Here is a 21451-nt window from a genome sequence, read left to right on the forward strand (position 1 = left end):
GTTGTAGCAGCATGCATCCACCCGATCTCTAGCATTGACCTGATCACACCTAAAAGGGCATATTTCCTATATGCACTGCTCCAGGACACTCCGATCAACTTCGCCACCCACGCCATCAGGACAATGGGGAATATCCATAGGATAGTGACCAACACCGCTTTGCCTTTTGGAGGGCTGATTATGAAGGTAGTAAAGATGGTTGGGGTACAGGCCTTGCACGGAGGAGATATCCAAAAGCCATTGGGACCCTTCAACAACCGCTTCATAAGCATGAGCATGGGTCACTTGACCAAGGCAGTGTCACAACAGCAAGGGGAGAGAGACCCAAAGCAGCCATTTGATGGAGCGACAGGACCCCAGCAACCGCCCCAAGACCAAGACATGCCCTCATGGGCAGCCTAGCTGTTTAGCGAGGTGCACTCACTACGTGCGAGTGTGGATGCCCACATTGCTACCTTTAGGAAGGAGTAGGGCAGATGGGACGCTGACCACTCGATGTTAGCGCTTCTCACTACAATGGTCAACCTCATCAGAGAGAGGATCGTGGGCGAGGAGACAACTCTGGAGGACCTTTTCGCTTATCATGAAGACAACTTAAACTGATTTTGCAGTGAAAATGTCTTGAGGACTTCATATTCAATATTTAATTTATAGCAGGAGATTACAAGAGAGAGACTAAGTTAGAAAACAAAAAAAAACACCTTTCATCTGAGATGCCTGAGTACAACAACATTTAGCAAAGATATTTCTTGAAAAGAGACGTTGCAGGCTGCGTATGGTCTAGGAGAAAATAGGTCTGACTTGCAGCAAACTTTTCCTTGAAATCTGGTTGACTTGGCAGCAAGCTTGTCCTTGAAATTAGGTTGGCTTGGCAGACTTGGCGACAGGCTTTTCCTGGATATCAGGTTGGCTTGGCTTTCGTAGATACATCCTTTGATGAGTCTTTAGACTTTGCTTGGAAGTCTGTGGCAGAGTGGCTGAAACGATAGACTGATTTGCAATAGACCCCCTCAAGCTGGACGGGTTGGAACAAACGTTCAAATTGTTCCTAAGTGAAGCAAATCGGGTAGCGACCAAAGGTTTAGTGAGAATATCAGCGACTTGGTCCTTGCTAGAGACAAATTTGACATTAAGAGTTTTGAGGGCAACGCGATCCCGAACAAAATGATAATTGATCTCAATGTGCTTGGTGCGAGCATGAAAAGCAGGGTTAGAAGATAAGTATGTAGCACCAATGTTATCACAAAATAGAGTGGGAGCTGCAGTTAAGAAGACACCAAGTTCTTTAAGTAAAGACTGAAGCCATGTTAATTCAGCTGAGGCATTGGCAAGGGCTTTGTACTAAGCTTCAGTACTAGAGCGAGAAACAGTTTATTGTTTCTTGGAATTCCAAGACAAGAGATTTGGTCCAAGAAACGTGCAATATCCAAAGGTGGATTTGCGATCATCAGGACAACCAGCCCAATCAGCATCGGAGAAAGCTACAATGTGAAAATTGCGACACGGGTGAAGAAGGAGCCCCTGAGTGAGGGAATGCTTTAAGTAACGGAGGATGCGCTTGATAGCGGTCCAATGGATGTCACGAGGGTCCTGCATAAATTGTGAACATTTGTTAACGACAAAGGCAATGTCAGGCCTGGTAATAGCGAGGTACTGAAGAGCACCAACAGTGCTGCAATATAAAGTAGCATCAGACAAGGAAAGGCCATCAAACTTGCTGAGAGGAGCAGAGGCAGACATAGGAGACGTAGTGGGCTTGGCCAACGTCATATTAGTCTTGTGCAAGAGATCAAGAACATAACGGTGTTGAGACAAATGAAGGCCTTCAGGACAGTGTGTGACTTCCACTCCCAAAAAGAAACTCAGGGGGCCAAGGTCCTTAATAGGAAAGTCAATGGAGAGGGAACGGATGAGACCATCAAGAGCTGCAGTAGAGGACCCTGTGAGAAGAATATCATCGACATAAACAAGAGCCATGAGTTTAACTTGAGCAGAGGTAAACAAGAAGAGGGAGCAACAAAGCCAAGTTCCAACAAGCGATTACTCAGAAGGGAGAACCAGGCTCGAGAAGCTTGCTTTAATCCATAAATAGCCTTTTTCAGCAAGCAAACATGCTTGGGATGTTGAGGATGTTCAAAGCCAGGGGGTTGTGCCATATAGACAGTTTCATTCAAAAAACCATGTAGGAAGGCATTGCTCACATCAATTTGTTTAATAGGCCACCCATAGGACACGGCAAGGGAGAGAACCGTGCGAATAGTGACAAGCTTGATAACAGGATTGTAAGTTTCTGCATAGTCCAAACCAGATTGTTGATGAAAACCTTTGGCAACAAGGCGTGCCTTATACCGATCAACACTGCCATCAGCTCGCTGTTTGATTCTGAGGACCCATTTGCACCCTACAATATTCAGAGAAGGTCGAGGAGGAACCAAAATCCAAGTGCCATTTTTTAAGAGAGCATTGAACTCACTTGCCATGGCCTCACGACACACTGCATTTTTAACGGCTGTAGAAAAACAAGAAGGTTCAATGTCAGTAGAATCTAAAGAGACAGTAAGGGCACGGGGAAGAGGATAACGGATCGTGCCATCAGTGAAGATTTTGGGCTTGTGGATGTGAGCTTGAGCTCTTGTGACCATAAGGTGAGGACGGGGAGGTGGGGAATTGGGTGCACGGGGACTGTTTGAGATAAGAGAAGGTGAGAGAGGACCATTGAGGGGACTACGCGGTGGTAAGGGAGAGACACATTCAAGTGATGGGCTGCAAGCTATGGAGGGAAAGGTGGAAGGATCACGTGGGTTGCTACAAAGGGAAGAGTGACGTGGTGTACTGCATGGTGTGGAGGGAGAGACCTGGCCACGTGGGTTGCTTGAGGGAATAGGGAGTGAAATAGGAATCAAAGTAGGGGAGTCTGCACGTGAAGGTGGGTGAACGTTGGGCAGTGAAGGATAGAACATGGACGGCAGAAAGGCAAGAGAGCCAGTACGTGGGACAGTAGGAAAAAATGAAGACGACTGTCGCATCCCATGTTTGTAGGGAAAAAAGGTTTCATTAAAAATAACGTGCCTGGCAATGTATAGTCTGCCGGTGGACAAGTCAAGACATTTGTACCCAAGATGGGGTTTACTATAACCCAAAAATAGACAAGATTTGGAACGAAAAGAGAATTTATAAGAGTTATAGGGACGGAGGTAAGGCCAACATTCACAACCAAACGTTTTTAAGAAGCAGTAATCTGGAGATTTCCCGAAAAGGAGCTCAAATGGAGATTTAGGACGAGTGACAGTGGGAAGATGATTTATTAAAAAACAAGCAGTATCAAAAGCATCATCCCAGTGTTTGAAGGGAACACTGGAGTGGGCAAGAAGAGCAAGTCCAATGTCACCAATTTGACGATGTCGTCTTTCAACACTACCATTTTGATGGTGAGTATGGGGACAAGTCTGTCTATATGAGATGCCACTGGAGGCTAAAAAACGCTGGAGGGGAATAAATTCACCCCCACCATCGGTTTGTATAGCCTTGATGGTATGGGAGAAAAAAATTTCAACAAGTCTCTTAAAGTTGGCAAAAATGGCAGAAACATCAGATTTGCATGACATGGGAAAAAACCATAAATACTTGCTAAAATCATCAACTACACAAAGGAAATAATGTTTGTTATTGGATGGTAAAACAGGGGCAGGACCCCATACATCAAGAAACAAAAGATCCAGAGGTTGCTTAGAAACAGAAGCAGTTATACCAAAATGCTGCTTGTGTAGTTTCCCCTGCTGACAAGAGGAACAAAATGAAGGCCGGTTGTGGGAAGTGACAGGGAGACCGTTCCAAGACAAAATGCATTTAACCAACGGAGATGCAGGATGACCAAGGCGGTGATGCCATTGATCAAAGGAAACTCGTTCACCAACAAAAGCAACTTGAGATTGGCCCGACAAGGAAGACGTGGGCCAAGGGTAGAGGCCGCCCCTACTCGGCCCTTTGAGAAGCAAGGTCCTCGTGTGTAGATCCTTGACACAGAAAAATGAGGGATGAAATTCAATGAAAACTTGATTATCATTAGTAAATTGATGAACAGAGATAAGATTTTTCTGGATGCGTGGGACATGAAGAAGATGAGGTAATTTAAAAACACGAGTAGGAGTGGATAAAGAAGCCAAACCAGTGTGACATATTTCCAAACCTTGGCCATTACCAACGCGGATTTGGTCAGGGCCATGATAGGCATCAGCCCGAATGGTGAGATTAGAGAGATCATTGGTAAGATGATTGGTGGATCCAGTGTCAGGATACCAGTTTAAATTAGATGGCCCAGAGGGAATGGTGAGAAAAGCCGAAGGAGCTGCTGAGTCAACTTGATAGGAGTGGTCGAATCTGTGGTAGCATTTGAGAGTAGTGTGTCCAGGCTTAGAGCAAACTTGACAAACAAGCCGGTTGGAGGTGGGGTTGGAGAAATGCTGTTGGGAGGGACCACGGCCACGGCCCCCTCTGCCACGACCACGACCAGAGGCATGAAAAGGGCGTGATGGACGGCTTGAAGTTTGGTTGTTGCGTTGAGCAACATGAACACTGGAAACTGCTAAATCTCCTGCAGTGTTGGCATGATCAAGGCGCTGGTCATGGGTCAGTAAATGACCATAGAGATCCTCAAGAGAGACAGGATCAATGCGAGTAGTGATAGACGTAATCAGTGGATCATAGTCAGAGCCAAGACCAGCAAGAATATATGAGATTAACTCAGAGGCTTTCAAGGGTTCATCAATAGCTGCAAGGGTGTGAGCAATGCTTTGAGCCTTTTGAAAGAAGTCAGATATGGAAGAGGCTCCTTTCTTCAACGTAGCAAGTTGGTAACTTGAGTGCATCACACGGGCTTGAGACTGGGCAGCAAACATGCGCTCAAGGGTGAGCCATACCTCACAAGAGGTCTTGAGGCCAACTACATGGGTGAGAAGACTCTCTGAGAGAGTGGACAGCAGCAGACTGAGGATGAGCTTGTCTTGTGGATACCAAGCTGTGTAGGCAGGGTTGAGTGTTTGGGTAGAGGTACCAGTGCTAGGGTCTGTAGAATCAATAAATTGAGGACGACAAGGTGTGTCACCATTGACATAACCAAAGAGGGACTGTCCTTATAGATAGGGAATAATTAAGGTGCTCCACAAGGGATGGTTTTCACGAGAGAGTTTGAGGTTGGAGGAAATGTTGAAGTTACTGAGGGGTTGAGGAAGTGAGGAAGCAGAGGATGTGTTGGTAAGAGACATGGTGGCTCAAAAAAAAAAAAAAAAAGATGTTAATCCTTTAAGTCCTTTGATACCATATCATGAAGACAACTTAAACTGATTTTGTAGTAAAAATGTCTTGAGGACTTCATATTCAGTATTTTGATTTATAGCAGGAGATTACAAGAGAGAAAGACTAAGTTAGAAAACAAAACAAAACACCTTTCATCTGAGATGCCTGAGTACAACAACATTTAGCAAAGATATTTCTTGAAAAGAGACGTTGCAGGCTGCGTATGGTCTAGGAGAAAATAGGTCTAACTTGCAGCAAACTTTTCCTTGAAATCTGGTTGACTTGGCAGCAGGCTTGTCCTTGAAATTAGGTTGGCTTGGCAGACTTGGCGACAGGCTTTTCCTGGATATCAGGTTGGCTTGGCTTCCGTAGATACATCCTTTGATGAGTCTCGAGACTTTGCTTGGAAGTCTGTGGCAGAGTGGCTGAAACGATAGACTGATTTGCAATATCGCTGACATTTAGGTCTATTGGTTTTATGTTGTTTTTCTATGACATTTCTCTTTTGCTTAAAACATTATTTAAATTTGGTATATTTTTGTGTGTTTAAAACATCTTTTCAATTCAGTAATTAGGGTAATTTTGGATAATTTGCGTTTCCATTAATGTTTATTTAAATCTTGAATGCTTACGAAATTTCGAGGACCAAATTTTTATAAGAAGGAGAGAATGTGATGCTCTGTATAAAAATCAATGTTTTTAAAAAATAGATTAATTCTATAACGCACCCCCACATGATGTGTAATGATGTTAGAGTGATTCCTCCAATCAATTACCAGTTAATTGAACTGAGGGAATCGCTAATAACTCTCCAAGTTAAATAAATACAATTACTTAATTTTGGAGGCGTTACAGGCGTACTGATCTTGGAGGGAACAAATGACTTGATTTATGCCTAGGTCCTTATAGAAGGCATTCTCATTCATTTTTCCTTGTTCTTTTCTAAGACAAAAATGCATAAGAATTGTTAACCCCATGTAACATATGATACCAAGAAAACTTTGTCAAAATGGAAACAAGTTTTCTCTAATGTTCCATTTGTTTGGGTGTAAAATATTTCCTGTATTTTTCGGTGTTTGGTGCAACCAAAAATGATGATCAACGGAAATTATTTTTCAGTTTGACTGTAAAAGCCTATAAATCGTTTTCACAATTTAAATTTTTAATTCTTGCATGCATGTTTGTCGGAACCTGTCATCGTCGGCATTAGAGTTTGTTGGTAGCTTGAATCTACCACCAAAGGTCCCCAAATTTTGGTATCTGATTACCAGAATCGAGCAGCACTGGCCAGAATCTAGCAAGCCAGATTTCGACAAAATATGCCGAAATCCAACCGGTGCCGAAATTTGGCCATTTGTACCTGATTCCGGCCACCTAGGCCCGAATTCGGCCGTACTAAGTAAGATTTCAGTTAACTGGTCGGAATTTGGCTCGCCGGAATCTGATGACTGTGGCCAGACATTGCTAGATTTCAACAAAAATTTCTAGATCCTGTACTGGCGAGATTCTGGCTTATTTTGCCGGAATCTGGATTATCGTCAAAATCCAACTAGTGTTGCCAGATTCCAACCTTCATCGCCATAATTCGGCAACAGTAGCCAGAATCTGGTGGAAGTGATTGGAATCTTGCTGATTAGTGACGAAATCTTGTGACTAGTGATTTTTCACCGTTGATCTTTTTTTTGTAAGAGCCAAACATTGGACAATATTTTTAGGTGTTGAAAATATTTTACGACAGAATATTTTACGTCGAAACAAACAGAGTATAAATGGGGTTGGAAAAAATTGATCTAACTTAGTCTATTGAATTGACAAAGTCTTTAGAGCATGTGATTTTCACATTTATTTTTAATTCTTTAAATGCCTTTTTAATAAAGTATATAAATCACATATTCTAAAAGACATATATTAATTTAATTTGTGATTTAAAAAGTATTTTTTCAATTGGGCTTGCAAGTGGGTGAAGACCCAGACCTCTACAAGTGGAAGAAGGCCCATAGCTGTCTCCTCCGTCGTGGTGTTCGTAGAGAGATGGAAGAAGCAGAGGTCTTGGAATTGTACGAGCTCCACTATTCGGATCTCATGCGTCTGTCTTCGACAATTACTCCGTCCTCATTGTCATTAGCAGAAGAAGAAAGGGAAAGCCTGAAATTAATAAGCAGAGACATAATGGAAGCCCTAGGGCCCACGGGCCCGGGCCTGCTGTCGATCAGTGGGGTCCCCGACGCCTCCACTCTCCGTCGAGACCTCCTCCCTCTCGCTCGCCGGCTCGCCCTTCTCAACCCCGACGACCGTAAAAGCATTCTCAAGGTACTTTCCGAATTCGATTACGTTTTTTTTTTTTTTTTTTTTCTTTCTTTGTATGTGCATTTAAGGGTAATATTTAAGAAAAATTACAGTTTAGTCCCCAAATTACTATCCGTTTTGCGAATAACCTCCTAAACTGCCATCACTCCGACTCCGGCCTACCAAATTACCAAATCCTTTGAAAAATGCCTCATTTGGCGAAATATCTCCATATTATCCCTCCCACGTGTCAGTTTTTAATTAAAAAATTTTAATTTTTTTTTTTTTAAAAAAATAAAATAAAAAATATGAGTTTTTGGGGTGGCTCGAGGGAGGGGGGTGGCATGCGAGCCAACCCCAGAGGTGGCCGAACTAAAATTTTATTTTTATTTTTTTTTAAAAAAAAAAAATAGAAAATATAGGTTTTTGGGGTGGCTGCCGAGCTACCCCCTTGGGGAGGGGGGTGGCCGTGCGACTACCCCAGTGGCCAGGAGTGGTCGCGCGCCACACACCGAGCCCTAGGGGTAGCTTTCGGGCCACCCCGAAATCCATTTGGGGTGGCCAAAAAGCCACCCCTAGGGCTCGGTAGGTGGCGCGCGGCCGCTCCCGACCACCAGGGGTAGCCGCGTGGCCACACCCGGCCCCAGGGTGGCCACGCACCACCCCTTGAGCCCTAGGGGTGGCTTTCGGGCTACCCCGAAACCCATTTGGGGTGGCCCGAAAGCCACCCCTAGGGCTTGAGGGGTGGTGTGTGGCCACCCCCAGGGGCCGGGGTGGCTTGCGAGCCACCCCAAAGGTGGCGCCGGCCACCCCCCTCCTCAAGGGGGTGGCTGCCAAAAACCCATATTTTCTATTTTTTTTTTTAAAATTATTTTTTAATTGAAAAATGATACGTGGCAGGGGTAATATGGAGATATTTCGCCAAATGGGACCTTTTTCAAAGGATTTGGTAGTTTGGTAGGCCGGAGTCGGAGTGTTGGCAGTTTAAGGGGCTATCCGCAAAACGGGTGGTAATTTAGGGGGCTAAACTGTAATTTTTCCTAATATTTAACACCTTATTTATTCTGGGATTTGTTTTTTTGAATAGTTTGGTCTTAGTGTGTTTGGTTCCTGAGAAAATGCGGGAAAGATAACAGGTTTAGTTTTGGTGCTGTTTATTTGTTTGGGAAGAGATTATAAAATAACGTGTAGGAGACTCCAGGATTTTCGAGTAGGTTTTTATTTTCAATTAGCAGCCAGAGAAATTGGAAAATGGTGCCGTGAACACAGTTTAGAAGTATCTTTTGTAGAGTAATGATTCACTACCACCTAAATATACAACTTTTCACCACCTTGTCTATGTGGCAAAGTGGTCCCCCACTACTTTTTGAATTTTTTTATTTTTTAAAAATAAATTAAGGTGAGGGACCACCTTGCCACATAGATAAGGTGGTGAAAAGTTGTATATTTAGGTGGTAGTGAATCATTACTCTTTTTTGTAAGATTTTTTGAGAAAGTAATCTGGGATGGCTTATTAACAAAAGTTCCCTGAGCCAAGAAGTTATTTGTGTATTTCATTGTTGATGTTCTTTTTTGTATGCTTCGTTTTGTTTTTATTTTCTGTGTTCCAAGAACATTTTTTTTTTTTGAAATAAGTTCCAAGAAACGGAACTTGAATGGTACTGTCCACTATGAGAATCATAATGTGCAAGAAATGGGCTCTTTCTCGATCGGTCATGGGAGTAGGTGCTATGTTGATGAGTGTCTAGTGATTGCTGGGAAGTTTTGCAGTGCTTCAAATGTTCTAACTTTTGGTTTTCTTGCTTGTTGGATAATGTACATATTGTATAAATGTGGTTAGGTATTTGTATAGATTGTTGATATGGTAGGTAGGCTGATGTTGTTGCAGGAAGATAGTTGGTGTCTTAAACATTTTATTCTTTTCTTTTGGTTTTGAATAACAAGATATTCAACTATCAGAAAAATAAAAGGAAAAAATTTCTTATTATGATTCCGAAATCCTTGTAGCGGTAAGATAGTCAAAAGATTATACACTTCTCCCCCATAAAATGAGGATGTAAGTTTGACTTAAAAGCTCAGTAGGATCTTAATTGACGTGCCAACATATTGGTCTGACTGTTTATTATTAGGAATGGGAGTCAGTTTATGTAAGTTTCTGTGGTTCTTTTGGTTGGTTGTTTTTATGAGCTTGCACTAGATTGTGTTAAAAGCCTTGATGAGATCATCATTGACCTTCTTCCTAGTTGCAGTCATTTCTGTGTGTAATTTCTTTTCTTCTCTCTCAATAGAAAGGCAAAATTCTTTCAAAAGTAATTATTCTTTAGAAGTGTTTTTATTGCTCTCAAATTCTATTTCTACATTCTTCAGGAGCATAACTTGGGGAGCGATGTTCCTTTGAAGAATCCGGATAGAAGTGTCTCTTCTTTTGCAATGCAACTCAGATATGCACAAGGTCTGGGATCCAGTCAAAATAAGCCAAGTCATAGAGGTGATACCATACTGAATTCTGAACAAGATCATCTGGAAGTTGGTATGATGAGAGAAATTCAGGATAGTGAATTTAAAAATCTTGGAAACGCTTTTAGAAAGATTGGATTTTGCATGATGGATCTAGGGCTCCGCATTGCACAAATATGTGATAGGGCCATTGGTGGACAAGAGCTTGAGCAGAGCTTATTGGAGTCCTCTGCAGCAAAAGGGCGTCTTATTCACTATCACTCAGCTCTAGACAACATTGTTCTAAAAGAAGCTGGGAGGAGCAAGGCAACAGCAAAAAGACAGGCAAATGGTAGAAGGGACAAAAACATTTCCATAAGGAATAAGCAAGGCCTATCAGAAGGCTCTAACTTGGATTCAAATGGTAAAGAAGTTAGATCAAATGGAATTCATTCCAATCTGTGGCAGCAATGGCATTACGACTATGGTATATTCACTGTTCTGACAGCTCCCTTATTTCATTCCCCATCTTTTCAACAAGCAACAGAACCAAAAGATCTGTTTTCAGTGTTCTGTGATGAGGAATGTCCATCCCCTAGCGACCACACATATTTGCAAATTTTCAATCCCTACAAGAATAATGTCTATATGGTGAAGGCCTCTCCTGAAAGTTTTATCATTCAGGTGGGTGAATCGGCTGATATCTTATCAAAAGGGAAGCTTCGCTCAACCCTTCACTCTGTCTCTAGACCTTCTAAGTTGGGAAATTTGAGCAGAGAAACCTTTGCTGTGTTCTTGCAGCCTGCATGGAATAAAACTTTCTCTATCTCAGATTATCCTATGAAACAGTTAATGTCATGTGATCAAGACTTGCGGGTATCTAATGGGGAAACAAATCTTGCTGAGCAGGGCCAAAATAAACCAACTCAAGAAATTCAAAAAATACTTCCACCACTATCATCACGGTTAAAGGATGGGATGACATTTGCAGAATTCTCACGTGAAACCACCAAGCAGTACTACGGTGGTAGTGGTTTGCAATCTAACAGATAAGTAGTTCCTTGGATTTCTGCACAATGCTATATGGTGAGTAATCTTAATCCATCTTTTTAGTTGCTACTAATTTGAGCCAACTAATTCATCGTTGTTAACTGGTTAATGTTAATGCAGAAAGCCATTTGACTGGCCTTATTACCAACAGTCAAAACACACTGCTTTCCTTCTTCATCAGTCCATGCATAAGTAATTGCAACTTCTCAGTGTGAGCAAGCAGCAACTTTTCCTTCTCAACCTCATCGATGTTCTGATATACATATCCAGCTAACATCAGGCACATCTCCCATTTTCTTCATTTCGTGAACCAACTTAACTCGAAATATATCTCTCCTGTACGTATCTGGATGGGGCTACTCTTCTGCGCGCAGAGAAAAAATGAATCCGGTGTTCAATTTACATCCAGCTCCACACGTGCTGGCTTTTCCCCCCTTCAAGACACTCCACATCCTCCCATCCTATTTGATGGCATATAAGCTCATCGTCAAGAAATAATTAGCAGAGTTATATGGTTCTAAGTGAAATAGTTTCTTTGCTGGAATCTCCGCATACCTCATGTTTTTATGGATTCGGCACCGGGCCGACTTGATATATTTTGAGGCCTAAGGTGAAAAATTTAACTAAGACATTTTCTTTAAATTTAAATATTAATATTATATTTTAATTTAAAAATCATTCCTCCCGCTTTGAGTGCAAAATTACTTATTAAATTTATATATTCAAGTTTTTCTAACCTTTCATTTTCAATTAATAATATAGTTAATCTATGTAATCTTTATTGTGACATTGTTGATGTTAGAGCACTAGCAACATACAGTCAACAATTTTTCTTAAATTTATTGAACTAAACTATTTTTTATTTATTTATTCAAATGCACTTCACAATAAATTTTCTTAATTTTTTTCTTAAATCATTAAAATATTATTTTTACTTATACTATTTTTTTTCTTTATTCATTTCTTTTCTTTTCTCACAATCTGTGTCATGTCTCCCTTCTTCTATCCCCTCTCTCTCTCTCATCTTTGTCTTCGTCTCTTTCTTTTCTTTTTTTTTGAAAATTTTCTTCGTCTCTTCCACTTCCTCTTTGACACCAACCACAGAGAGAACATATCTTAAGCCTTTGGTTATGGTTTTGGTCCTGGTTTTAGGGTCTTCTTCAATTTGCTACCTGCTTTTCCACCTCTAGGAATCAAAAACTCTAAATTTGGGGGATCTCTACGACCTGTGTGTTTTTATTTTCTCCATGTCTGGATCGGAATATGTCTGCAAGTGTTGGTGTTATTTGGTTCATCCTTTTCCTTTTCTTTTTTCTTTTCTCAACTCTCCTCGATCACTTCTCGCATCTGTCCACGGGTTGATGTTATTGGGTTGTTTGATACTGATTTTCTTTGGGTTGAATTTTTGGGGTGTTTGTGACTTGATCTTTTCTTCTTTCTTTTCTTTCGGTCCTCTGTTAATGGGAGAGGTGAAAGAACGTGAAAGAGAGAGAGAGAGAGAGAGGGGGCGTGCGAGACGAAGAAGGGGGTATGGGGAGACATCAGACGTGAGAAGAGAGAGGAGAGAGGTTTTTCTTAAGATTATCTCTTAAACTTTTTTTTTAAAAAAAAAAAGAAAATTATAATAATATATTATTGGGTAGCTACGTGCTACCTAATGGCTCATAGAAGCTTTAAGGCATTTGCGACATGTGGTTTTTTGTAGTTTTTTTTTTTTTTTGAGATTTTTCTTATATTTAGGGAATGAAACAAGCTTTAGTGTATCTACTGTTAGTGCTATTAAGTAGGATTTTATTAATTTTAATTTTGAAAAACTTCTTTCTGCAAAAGTGATTGTAACATGTATTATCAATAAAATTATATAAATAATACGTGCAATTAGGAAAAGAATTAAATCATTTTATATAATTTAATATGTCAATTGGAGCACTTTCGTGTATTTGTAATTTTTTTTAAAAAAACTTCAGTTCTGAAAATAAATCTAAGACAAACCAAAAATATTTTTGTATATCTGAAATTGTTATTGTAAAATAATGAAATTGGAGAAGAAGACAAGAATTTTAAATTTGAATAAAACTTGAATAGAGAAATTGGGAGAAAAAATGGAAACTTATAGAGATAGGAGTTTGTAATTGAATAGAATATTTAGAGACTTTCTATCTTCTTAACATTTAATTTTTTTTCTCATCGTATTTTGAACGTTGGACTTCAATAAATAAATGTTATATTTTTTTAATGTTATGTGTGGACTAAAGCAACCCATTTGAGAGAGGAAAAAACAAAATCTCATGCAATGACAATCCAATTGGCAGTTGGGACATGAGATCATAATTTATTGCTGATTAGTTGTCTCTTGTAAATTATGATGGGAATCTTGGCCAAAACAATCTCTACCCAGCAACGTGATAATAAGTTTTATTTAAGAATGACTTTAATATTAATATATTATTTGATTTCCTTATTTAATGCTATTATTTTTTTTTTTTTTTTAAGACTTGTTTCAAGAATGAAATGCTGAAAATTTAGTTTTTTAGAGAATCAAATGATATTAAAGCATTTATTAATTACATTTTTTTTATCATAATTTTGGGCCTTAATTAAAAAATATTGACAGTAATTAAGGCCTTAAATATTTTTTTATGGAATAAATCTTCATTAATATTTATTAATTAGGGGCCTTAGGCGGCTGTCTGATCCGCCTAGGGGTAGAGCCAGCCAGTATGATCGAAGAAGAGTGCCCCAAATGAAATTCGCTTGAAGTACTCGAGCCTCCAATCAGGGCGTGCACTCTCTTGTGAAGATTTCCATTGATTTAGGGTATATAATTTTTCCTAAGTAATTCTATAATCGATTTGGGATATGCAAGGATAGTTTTTTTTTTTTCCTTGAATTTATAGGGGTATTTTTATCTTATTGAAAAAATGTTAGGGTTATTTTTGTCTTTTTCTTGGCCTTAAGGAGACATTAACATTTTTTTGATAGTTTGAAAGGGGCATTGTCATAATTGATTGTTTAAGGGGAATTGAGTGATAGTTTAAGAAGAGTATGTGAATTTTTTCCTAAATATATATAAATTGTCATCACAAACTTATATTGATTACATCTAGACTTGTTTCTCAAAAAATGCCTTAAGCGTCAAACTAAAACTAAATTTGACTATAGTAAGCCAGTCTTTCCAAAAGTAGAGGCATCCCACCAGCCTCATGAACATAAGTTAAGATACACATACATGCCCTTAGCATCTGTAAAATTACTACAATTTTTACAAGTGGATATATGAGTCTATGACTCGGTGAGTATCAGCATTTTGACCATTTATCTGAGTGTTTAAACCCTCTTTTATCTTTTGAAATCCCTCTAACTATTGTTTACTAAACAACTATTACATATGCAAGGTTTTCATAAAAGAGTTTATCACTAAAGTGTCATAGTTGTTATGTAAACACAGAGTAGAGAGGTTTGTACATAGTAATAAAAACATTAATATCATATCACATGCATTATTTGACATAATACATATACTAGAACATGTTCATTCATCATCTTTTCACAGGCATACTTTCTTCTTTCACATGTGATAAGCGTACACTCCCACTTATCCAATGGATTTTATCAAGCGTATTCTCTCACTTAATCGATGGGTTGCTAATGTTTTATCCCTCTACTAGGTTCTCGGTGCTAAGTATATAAACCATACTTAATCATTAGGTTTTGTAACACTATGAAATAAATTTGTTTAATTAAGTTTAAGTTTGCTCTAAATTAACCTTCGACATTTGGAGACGGGTTGAGTATGTGACTTGAAACTTTTTAAGGAATCTGTGAGTAATTGAACGATAACTTAGGATTAACGATTGATTGATGAAACCCTAGTTTCGAATGATCGATCTAGTACTCGAACGATCAATGGACGGTTATAACAACTTATTTTTGAGACGTCTCTACCATTTTGAGCGTGCATGGATCAATTTTAAAGGCATATTCTCGACCCTTCCATCTCATTTTGTTATTTCCAACCTCTGAAGACCTTAAAGAGAAAGAGAGAAGAGGAAGGAGGAGAGAAAAATAGATCTTGGAATTTTCACTCAAGGAGAAGTAATCACTCAAGGCTCGTGTGTATGTAAGCCTAAGCCACTGAATCACAAAAGTGTTATAGTAGGTGAGAATGTATGTAGTTGTTTCCAACAACAAAACTTCTATGTATAATTTGAGCTGCATAGTATGCTTTAAATGTTTTCTAATAGTCGGTGTTTACTATATCAGCTACAGGTGTTTTTAAAGACAAAAGTTTATAAAATTGGTAATTGTAATAATGTATGTAAGACTAAAAAGAAAAAGTTGGTTCTTTGCGAAAATTCAATCAGTTTAATATTACTAAGGTCTTGGCATGTTATATATTAAGACTGTGAACTCATTCTTTCACCTATACGGATGTGACTACCACTACAACCGTATAGATGCTACTCCTTCTTTGCCTACAGGTATATTAGAGGTGGATGATGATCCAGTGGCGTTGTATCTGGGGTATTACGACTGAAGTCTACCGCAACAGCTGTAATGTGTTGGACTATGGGGTCCTTTATTTTGTATATTTTTGTATAAGGCTTGTGACCTACGCGTCACTTATTTTTTTGGGTAGCCATTCTTTTGGTATATGAAGTAAATGTTGTTAAGCCTTAAACATATAGACTATTAATGGTTCTTTTGTATAAACATGTTTATTTATAGATGTGCTTTTCCGCTGGGTCAATGATTGTATCATTATGTTTTCCGCTGCATAGATATAACTCTAATTATCATGTACATGTTATAGGACATGTGTCATATGTTGGCTGAACAGCATATAATCGTGCCACTGTAATGATCCGTTTGTATGTTTAAAACAAAAAAAAAAAAAAAAAAACAAAACAAAACAAAACAAAACAAAACAAAACAAAACAAAAAACAAAAAAGGGTTGTCACAACGCGCCTGTCCATTGTCTTCTCTAGCCCCCCAGCTTGTTGTCGCTGCCTTCCGCACTCTGATCTGCCACCAACGGGTAGGCGTGTGTATCTCAAGCTCTCCGGCACGTGGATTACACTCGTAGGCGTGTGGCATGTTTTTGTCTCTCATTTGGATGCTGAGAAAAAAACAAAAAAAAATAAAATCCGACTGGTTGTTGGTATCACCGTTCGAATGGGAAATGTGGGATTCGGGTTCTTGGGTTTTTTTTTTTGTCTCTATTTTTTTTTTCTTTTGCTTGCACTGGTCTGGTTTTAGGCTTCTGTACAGATCTCTCATCTCTAATGTTATTAAGTTTTTGGCTTTTACTTAATTATCATGTTTTCAATTTATCAAAAAATAATTATCTTGTTTTTAGAGCTTAATCGTGTTGTTTTAGGTGTATTTTCCTTTTGATCACAATTGCTAGCACTTGTATTGGGGTTTTATTTGCTGTTTGGTTGCAGAGAAAATATTAGCAACCATTTTTTTTAGAAAAAAATTATGAAAAAATTACAGTTTAGCACTCTAAACTGCCAGCCATTTTGCAACTAGTTCCACAAACTACCAACACTTCGACTCTGGCACCCCAAACTACCAAAGCTTTTGAAAAATGTTAAATTTGCCGAAATATTCTCATATAACCCCTACCATGTGTCATTTTTCAATTAAAAATATAATAATTTTTAAAAAAATTAAAAATTAAAAACTAAAAAAAATTAAAAAATTAAACTAAAAAAACTTAATTTTTTTTTTTTAAAAAAAAAAAATGGAAAATGCTTGGGGAGGACCCGAAATCCACTTCTCTCTCTCTCGCTCTTTCTCTCTGTCCCACAAACACACAACGATGGCGTCCAAATCGCCGACCTGCGACGAAACCATGCTATTCAGATCCAAGCTCGGGTGGAGCCGCCGTTAGAGATAGAACCAGAGGAGGAGCGGGTTGCTGGATTTCAATTTGTGCGCGTGCTCCAAATAGGCCAGAGCTTTGCCGGAGAGAATGCCTCGCATGCAGGAGCCGTCAATGCTGAGAATGCAAACTTTGCATTTCTGGTTCTTGATCGCCGAGACGCTATTGCCGGCGGCGGTTGGTTGGGACTGAGCTTGAAGTTGAACTTCGGTGGGCTTGGGGATCCAAAGCTTCTGATTGTCGCAGCCAAACAAGAACTTGTTCTCCTGGATGGAGAAGATTTCATAGCACATTCTCCACATCCTCTGTTTCGTCGTCCAAAAGCAGAGCATGGAAATCGCATGAATGATGGAACTTTCCGTGGTGGTGCACAAGCATTCAAACTTGATACACTTTTGAAGTTGTCAGATGTAAAAGGAAAAGATAGCAATACCACACACTTGAATTTTGTTGTTCAAGAGATAATCCGCTCTAAAGTTGTGAGAGCTGCCCGTGCAGCTAAAGAAAGCTGGAGCTCCTCCAGCATCAAATCAGATGATCTGCTCGAGGAAACTTCCCATGACACAGAATAGCACTACTGTAGCCTAGGTCTTCAGGTGGTTTCCGGTTTGGGCAATGAACTTGAGAATGTCAAGAAAGCAGCGAATATTGACGCTGACAGCTTAACAAGAACTATTGTAAAACTTGGCCATCAACTGATTAAAACCCATGACTTCCTGAACTCAGACATGAAGAGTATAGGGGAAGATAGTGGATTCCACCAAACACTGAAAAGTTTTGTAGAGAATTGACGTAGCGCAGGCGGATACAAGTGAAGAGAAGCTGTGTTCTCAAGCACCAAGTTCAGCTCGCAAGTTGAAGAGGAAAAACAAACTTTCATTCAATGATAATCAATAATAATCCAAGTTCTTACATTGTCTCTTCCTTTTATAGCAAACCTTTAAAGCTTACAAAAGAATTAAATAATATGAAAATATATCATCAAATCTTCCTGAATGAAGGAGATTTGATGGACAACGTAATCCCTTGATTTAAGGAAAAGAAAGACATGGCCATTAATAACTAAAATACGGAAAGTCAACAAAATCTCCATGAAGTCAGCAATGGAATCTTCCAAGGAATCCCAGGAAATCTGTATGGCTGTTTCTCTCCAGAAATCCTGGTCTTCGACTGATTTGCTAGCAAAAAGTATTCAGCTTGGATTCATCGAACTGGGTGGATTCACCGAACTGGGTCTCGGCTCTTTACCGAGTCGACATTATCGATCTGTCGAGGCGCTCCAGAATCCCTATCTCGGACAATGTTCAAGATGATACAATGAATGCTCCGAGGCGACTCCTCGAGCTGTTCTACATCAGTCACCCCTTCTTCAAGAAAACTCGTCCTCGAGTTGTAGTCAGCGTAAATTGGTTCGTTGGGATGGTAGGCAAATAGGTCAGCCACATTGAAAGTGTTGGAAATGGCCATGTCTTCTGGAAGTTCCACCACATAAGCATTATCATTTATTTTCTTCTTAATCCGAAACGCCCCATACTTTCGACTCTTCAATTTGCCATATGTTTCGGCCGGGAAGCGGTTTTTGCACAGATGCGCCATCACCAAGTCACCTTCGCGGAAAATCTTTACTCCCTGCTTTGAATCAGCAGCATCTTTGTACTTGCCATTCGCCTTCTCCAGAGTCAAATGTACTTCTTCATGAATCTGCTGCACTCGGTCAACCATATGTTCGGCTGCGACATTCAACCCCGGAAGCTTTGGAAGGGAAACTAAGTCAAGAGCATGCTTCAGAGGTTTGGTGTAGACAACCTCAAAGGGTGACTTGCCTGTGGATCTATTGCTCATACAATTGAAGGCGAATTCCACCTGAGGAATGTTGATGTCCCACTGCTTCGGTTTGTCTCGGGAGACACATCTAAGCATATTTCCGAGAGTACGGTTGGTCACCTCGGTTTGTCCTTTTGTTTGTGGATGACGAGTACTACTATAGTTGAGGGAGGTGTCGAACCGCCGCCACAAAGTCCTCCAGAAGTGGCTAAGGAATTTGACATCTCGGTCCGAGGTGATGGATTTTGGTACTCCATGTAACCGAACCACTTCTCGAAAGAAGAGATGGGCTACGTGGGTGGCGACCAAGGTTTTCTTACAGGGAATGAAGTGTGCCATTTTGGAGAACCGATCAATGACTACAAAAATAGAATCCATACCTCGTTGGGTCCTCGGAAGTCCGAGCACGAAATCCATGCTTAGATCTTTTCAAATGGTCTCGGGCACTGGCAAAAAAGGAGTGTATAGCCCAGTATTCTGCGTACTTCCCTTTTCGGTCTGACACACAGGGTACTTCTACACAAATTTGAAGACATCTCGCCGGAGTTGTGGCCAATAACACCGATCCGAGACCAACGAAATGGTTTTGTCCCTGCCCACATGACCACCGAGTCCTCCTCCATGCAATTCATTCATGATCTGTTCACGAAGTGAGGTTCGAGGAATACAAAGTTGATTTCCTCGGAACAAATATCCCTCATGGATGTGGAAGTCGGCATTTGGCTGCATCGTCATGAACTTCTCCCAATCTTCCTTGAAATCCTCATCCTCAGCATATAGAGCTCGTAAGTGCTCTAGGGTACTTATCTCGGACTGTAATGTCATGAGTAAAGCCGAACGTCGACTCAAGGCGTTCGCCACCCTGTTCTGTTTTCCCAAATTGTGCTTCAACACAAAAGTAAACTTCTGCATGAAAGCAATCCACCGGGTATGCATCCGATTCAGAGTGTTTTGTGTATTGACGAACTTCAGAGCTTGGTGATCACTGTATAGAACAAATTCTCGATGAATCAGATAGTGTTCCCAATGTTTCAAGGCTCGGATCACTGCGTAAAACTCAAGCTCATGGGTCGTCCACTTCCGCCGAGCTTCATTTAACTTTTCACTGAAGAACTCTATTAGCCGACCTTCCTGGGACAAAACTGCTCCAATTCCTATAATGGAAGCATCACAGTCGACTTCAAATAACTTCTCGGAGTTGGGCAAAGCTAGGACCGGGGCTGTTGAAAGTCGCTCTTTGATCATGGCAAAACTGGCCTCCCGCTCTTCTCCCCATCGAAACCGCCTTTTCTTCAAACACTCGGTAATTGGAGCTACCAAGCTACTGAAATTCCGAATGAACCTTTGGTAGAAAGTGGCGAGTCTGTGAAAGCTTCAAACTTGTCCGACTGTAGTGGGCGTCGGCCATTCTCGAATGACTCGGACCTTCCCCTCATCTACAATAAATCCGAGGAAGAGCAACTTGTCCGTGAGGAAAGTACATTTCTTCAGATTAAGGTATAGCTTGTTGTCCCTCGGCACACCCAAAACTTCTCGAACCTACTCTAGGTGCTCCTCGGTATTTTGGCTATAAATCAGAATATCATCGAAATAAACTACAACGAATTTACCAATGAAAGGCTTCAACACTTGGTTCATCACCGGCATGAATGTGCTCGGTGCATTCGAGAGTCCAAAGGGCATCACCAGCCACTCATACAGACCTTCTTTCATCTTGAACGCTGTCTTCCATTCGTCCCCAGGTCGGATCTGAATTTGGTGATAGCCGTTGTGTAGGTCAAGTTTTGAAAAGACCTTTGCCCCTGCTAACATATCGAGCATATCATGTAGCCTTGGAATGGGGAACCGATACTTCACCGTGATTTTGTTGATAGCTCGGCTGTCAATACACATCCTCCAGCTTCCATCATTCTTTGGAATCAGTAACGCTGGCACAGCGCAAGGACTCAAGCTCTCCTTGATCAGACCCTTTCGGATCAGATCGTCTACTTGCTCTCGGAGGATCTGATGCTCCTCGGGACTCATTCGATAGTGGGGGAGGTTAGGAAGACTTGCTCCCGGCACTAAGTCAATCTGGTGCTGAATGTCCCTCATGGGAGGTAACTCAGTCTGTGATTCAGCTGGTACGAGATCCCCATACTCATCCAACATCGGTTGGATTAACTTAGGAATATCTGCCTTTAACTCCGACTTGACACCCTTAACTACCATAGTTAGGATTGTCTCGGCAGTTTTCAATTCCTGCATAAACTCTATTTCTCCGAGGGTAAGGAAAGACGGTTTGATTGCCGTGGTATGACTTTGAGGTGTGGTATTAGTACTAGCTGATACTAATATAATCTTCTTTCCATGCCACCAAAAAAGGTAGACATTGTCCCGGCCCTTATACATGGTGTCTACATCGTATTGCCACGGTCGTCCCAACAAAACATGGCAGGCATCCATGTCTACAATATCGCATTGAACCTCGTCTCGGTACGACTGCCCGATTGAGAAAGGCAATCGGCAAGTGTCTGTGACTCTCGTCTCGGCTCCTTTCTTGATCCAACTGATTTTGTAGGGGCTTGGGTGCTTCTCGGTTTTTAGTTGCAACGTGTCAACTAAGTTCCGAGAGACAATATTCTCGCAACTCCCACTATTTATAATCAGATTGCATACCTTTTGATTGATAG

At 40.4% G+C, this 21451-nt stretch overlaps 1 protein-coding gene and 1 non-coding gene across 4 annotated transcripts; one reads left to right on the top strand and one right to left on the bottom strand.

The window, feature by feature from the left end:
* Positions 1-4618: 4618 nt before the first annotated feature.
* LOC133853095 (small nucleolar RNA Z247) lies at positions 4619-4757 on the bottom strand. Its single transcript, XR_009896216.1, has one exon. It is a non-coding gene; the product is annotated as a small nucleolar RNA Z247 (small nucleolar RNA).
* Positions 4758-7257: 2500 nt separating this feature from the next.
* LOC133851008 (uncharacterized) lies at positions 7258-15801 on the top strand. Of its 3 annotated transcripts, none has more exons than XM_062287295.1 (3): positions 7258-7602; positions 9946-11100; positions 15522-15801. In XM_062287295.1, the coding sequence occupies exons 1-2, from the start codon at positions 7324-7326 to the stop codon at positions 11065-11067; spliced, it is 1401 nt and encodes a 466-aa protein (XP_062143279.1). In that variant the 5' UTR covers positions 7258-7323; the 3' UTR covers positions 11068-11100; positions 15522-15801. The 3 variants fall into 3 exon arrangements, with proteins under 3 accessions (XP_062143279.1, XP_062143278.1, XP_062143280.1); XM_062287294.1 differs by lacking the exon at positions 15522-15801 and adding an exon at positions 11185-11742; XM_062287296.1 differs by lacking the exon at positions 15522-15801 and adding an exon at positions 11189-11742.
* Positions 15802-21451: the final 5650 nt, after the last annotated feature.

Source organism: Alnus glutinosa, chromosome 12 (assembly GCF_958979055.1).
Source record: "Alnus glutinosa chromosome 12, dhAlnGlut1.1, whole genome shotgun sequence".
Taxonomy (NCBI): domain Eukaryota; kingdom Viridiplantae; phylum Streptophyta; class Magnoliopsida; order Fagales; family Betulaceae; genus Alnus; species Alnus glutinosa.

Bases quoted from the DNA above. Each gene is read 5' to 3' on its own strand.
- LOC133851008 (XM_062287295.1), top strand. From the start codon at position 7,324: ATGGAAGAAGCAGAGGTCTTGGAATTGTACGAGCTCCACTATTCGGAT. The intron at 7,603-9,945 runs GTACTTTCCGAA...TACATTCTTCAG, and splicing joins ACCGTAAAAGCATTCTCAAG to GAGCATAACTTGGGGAGCGA.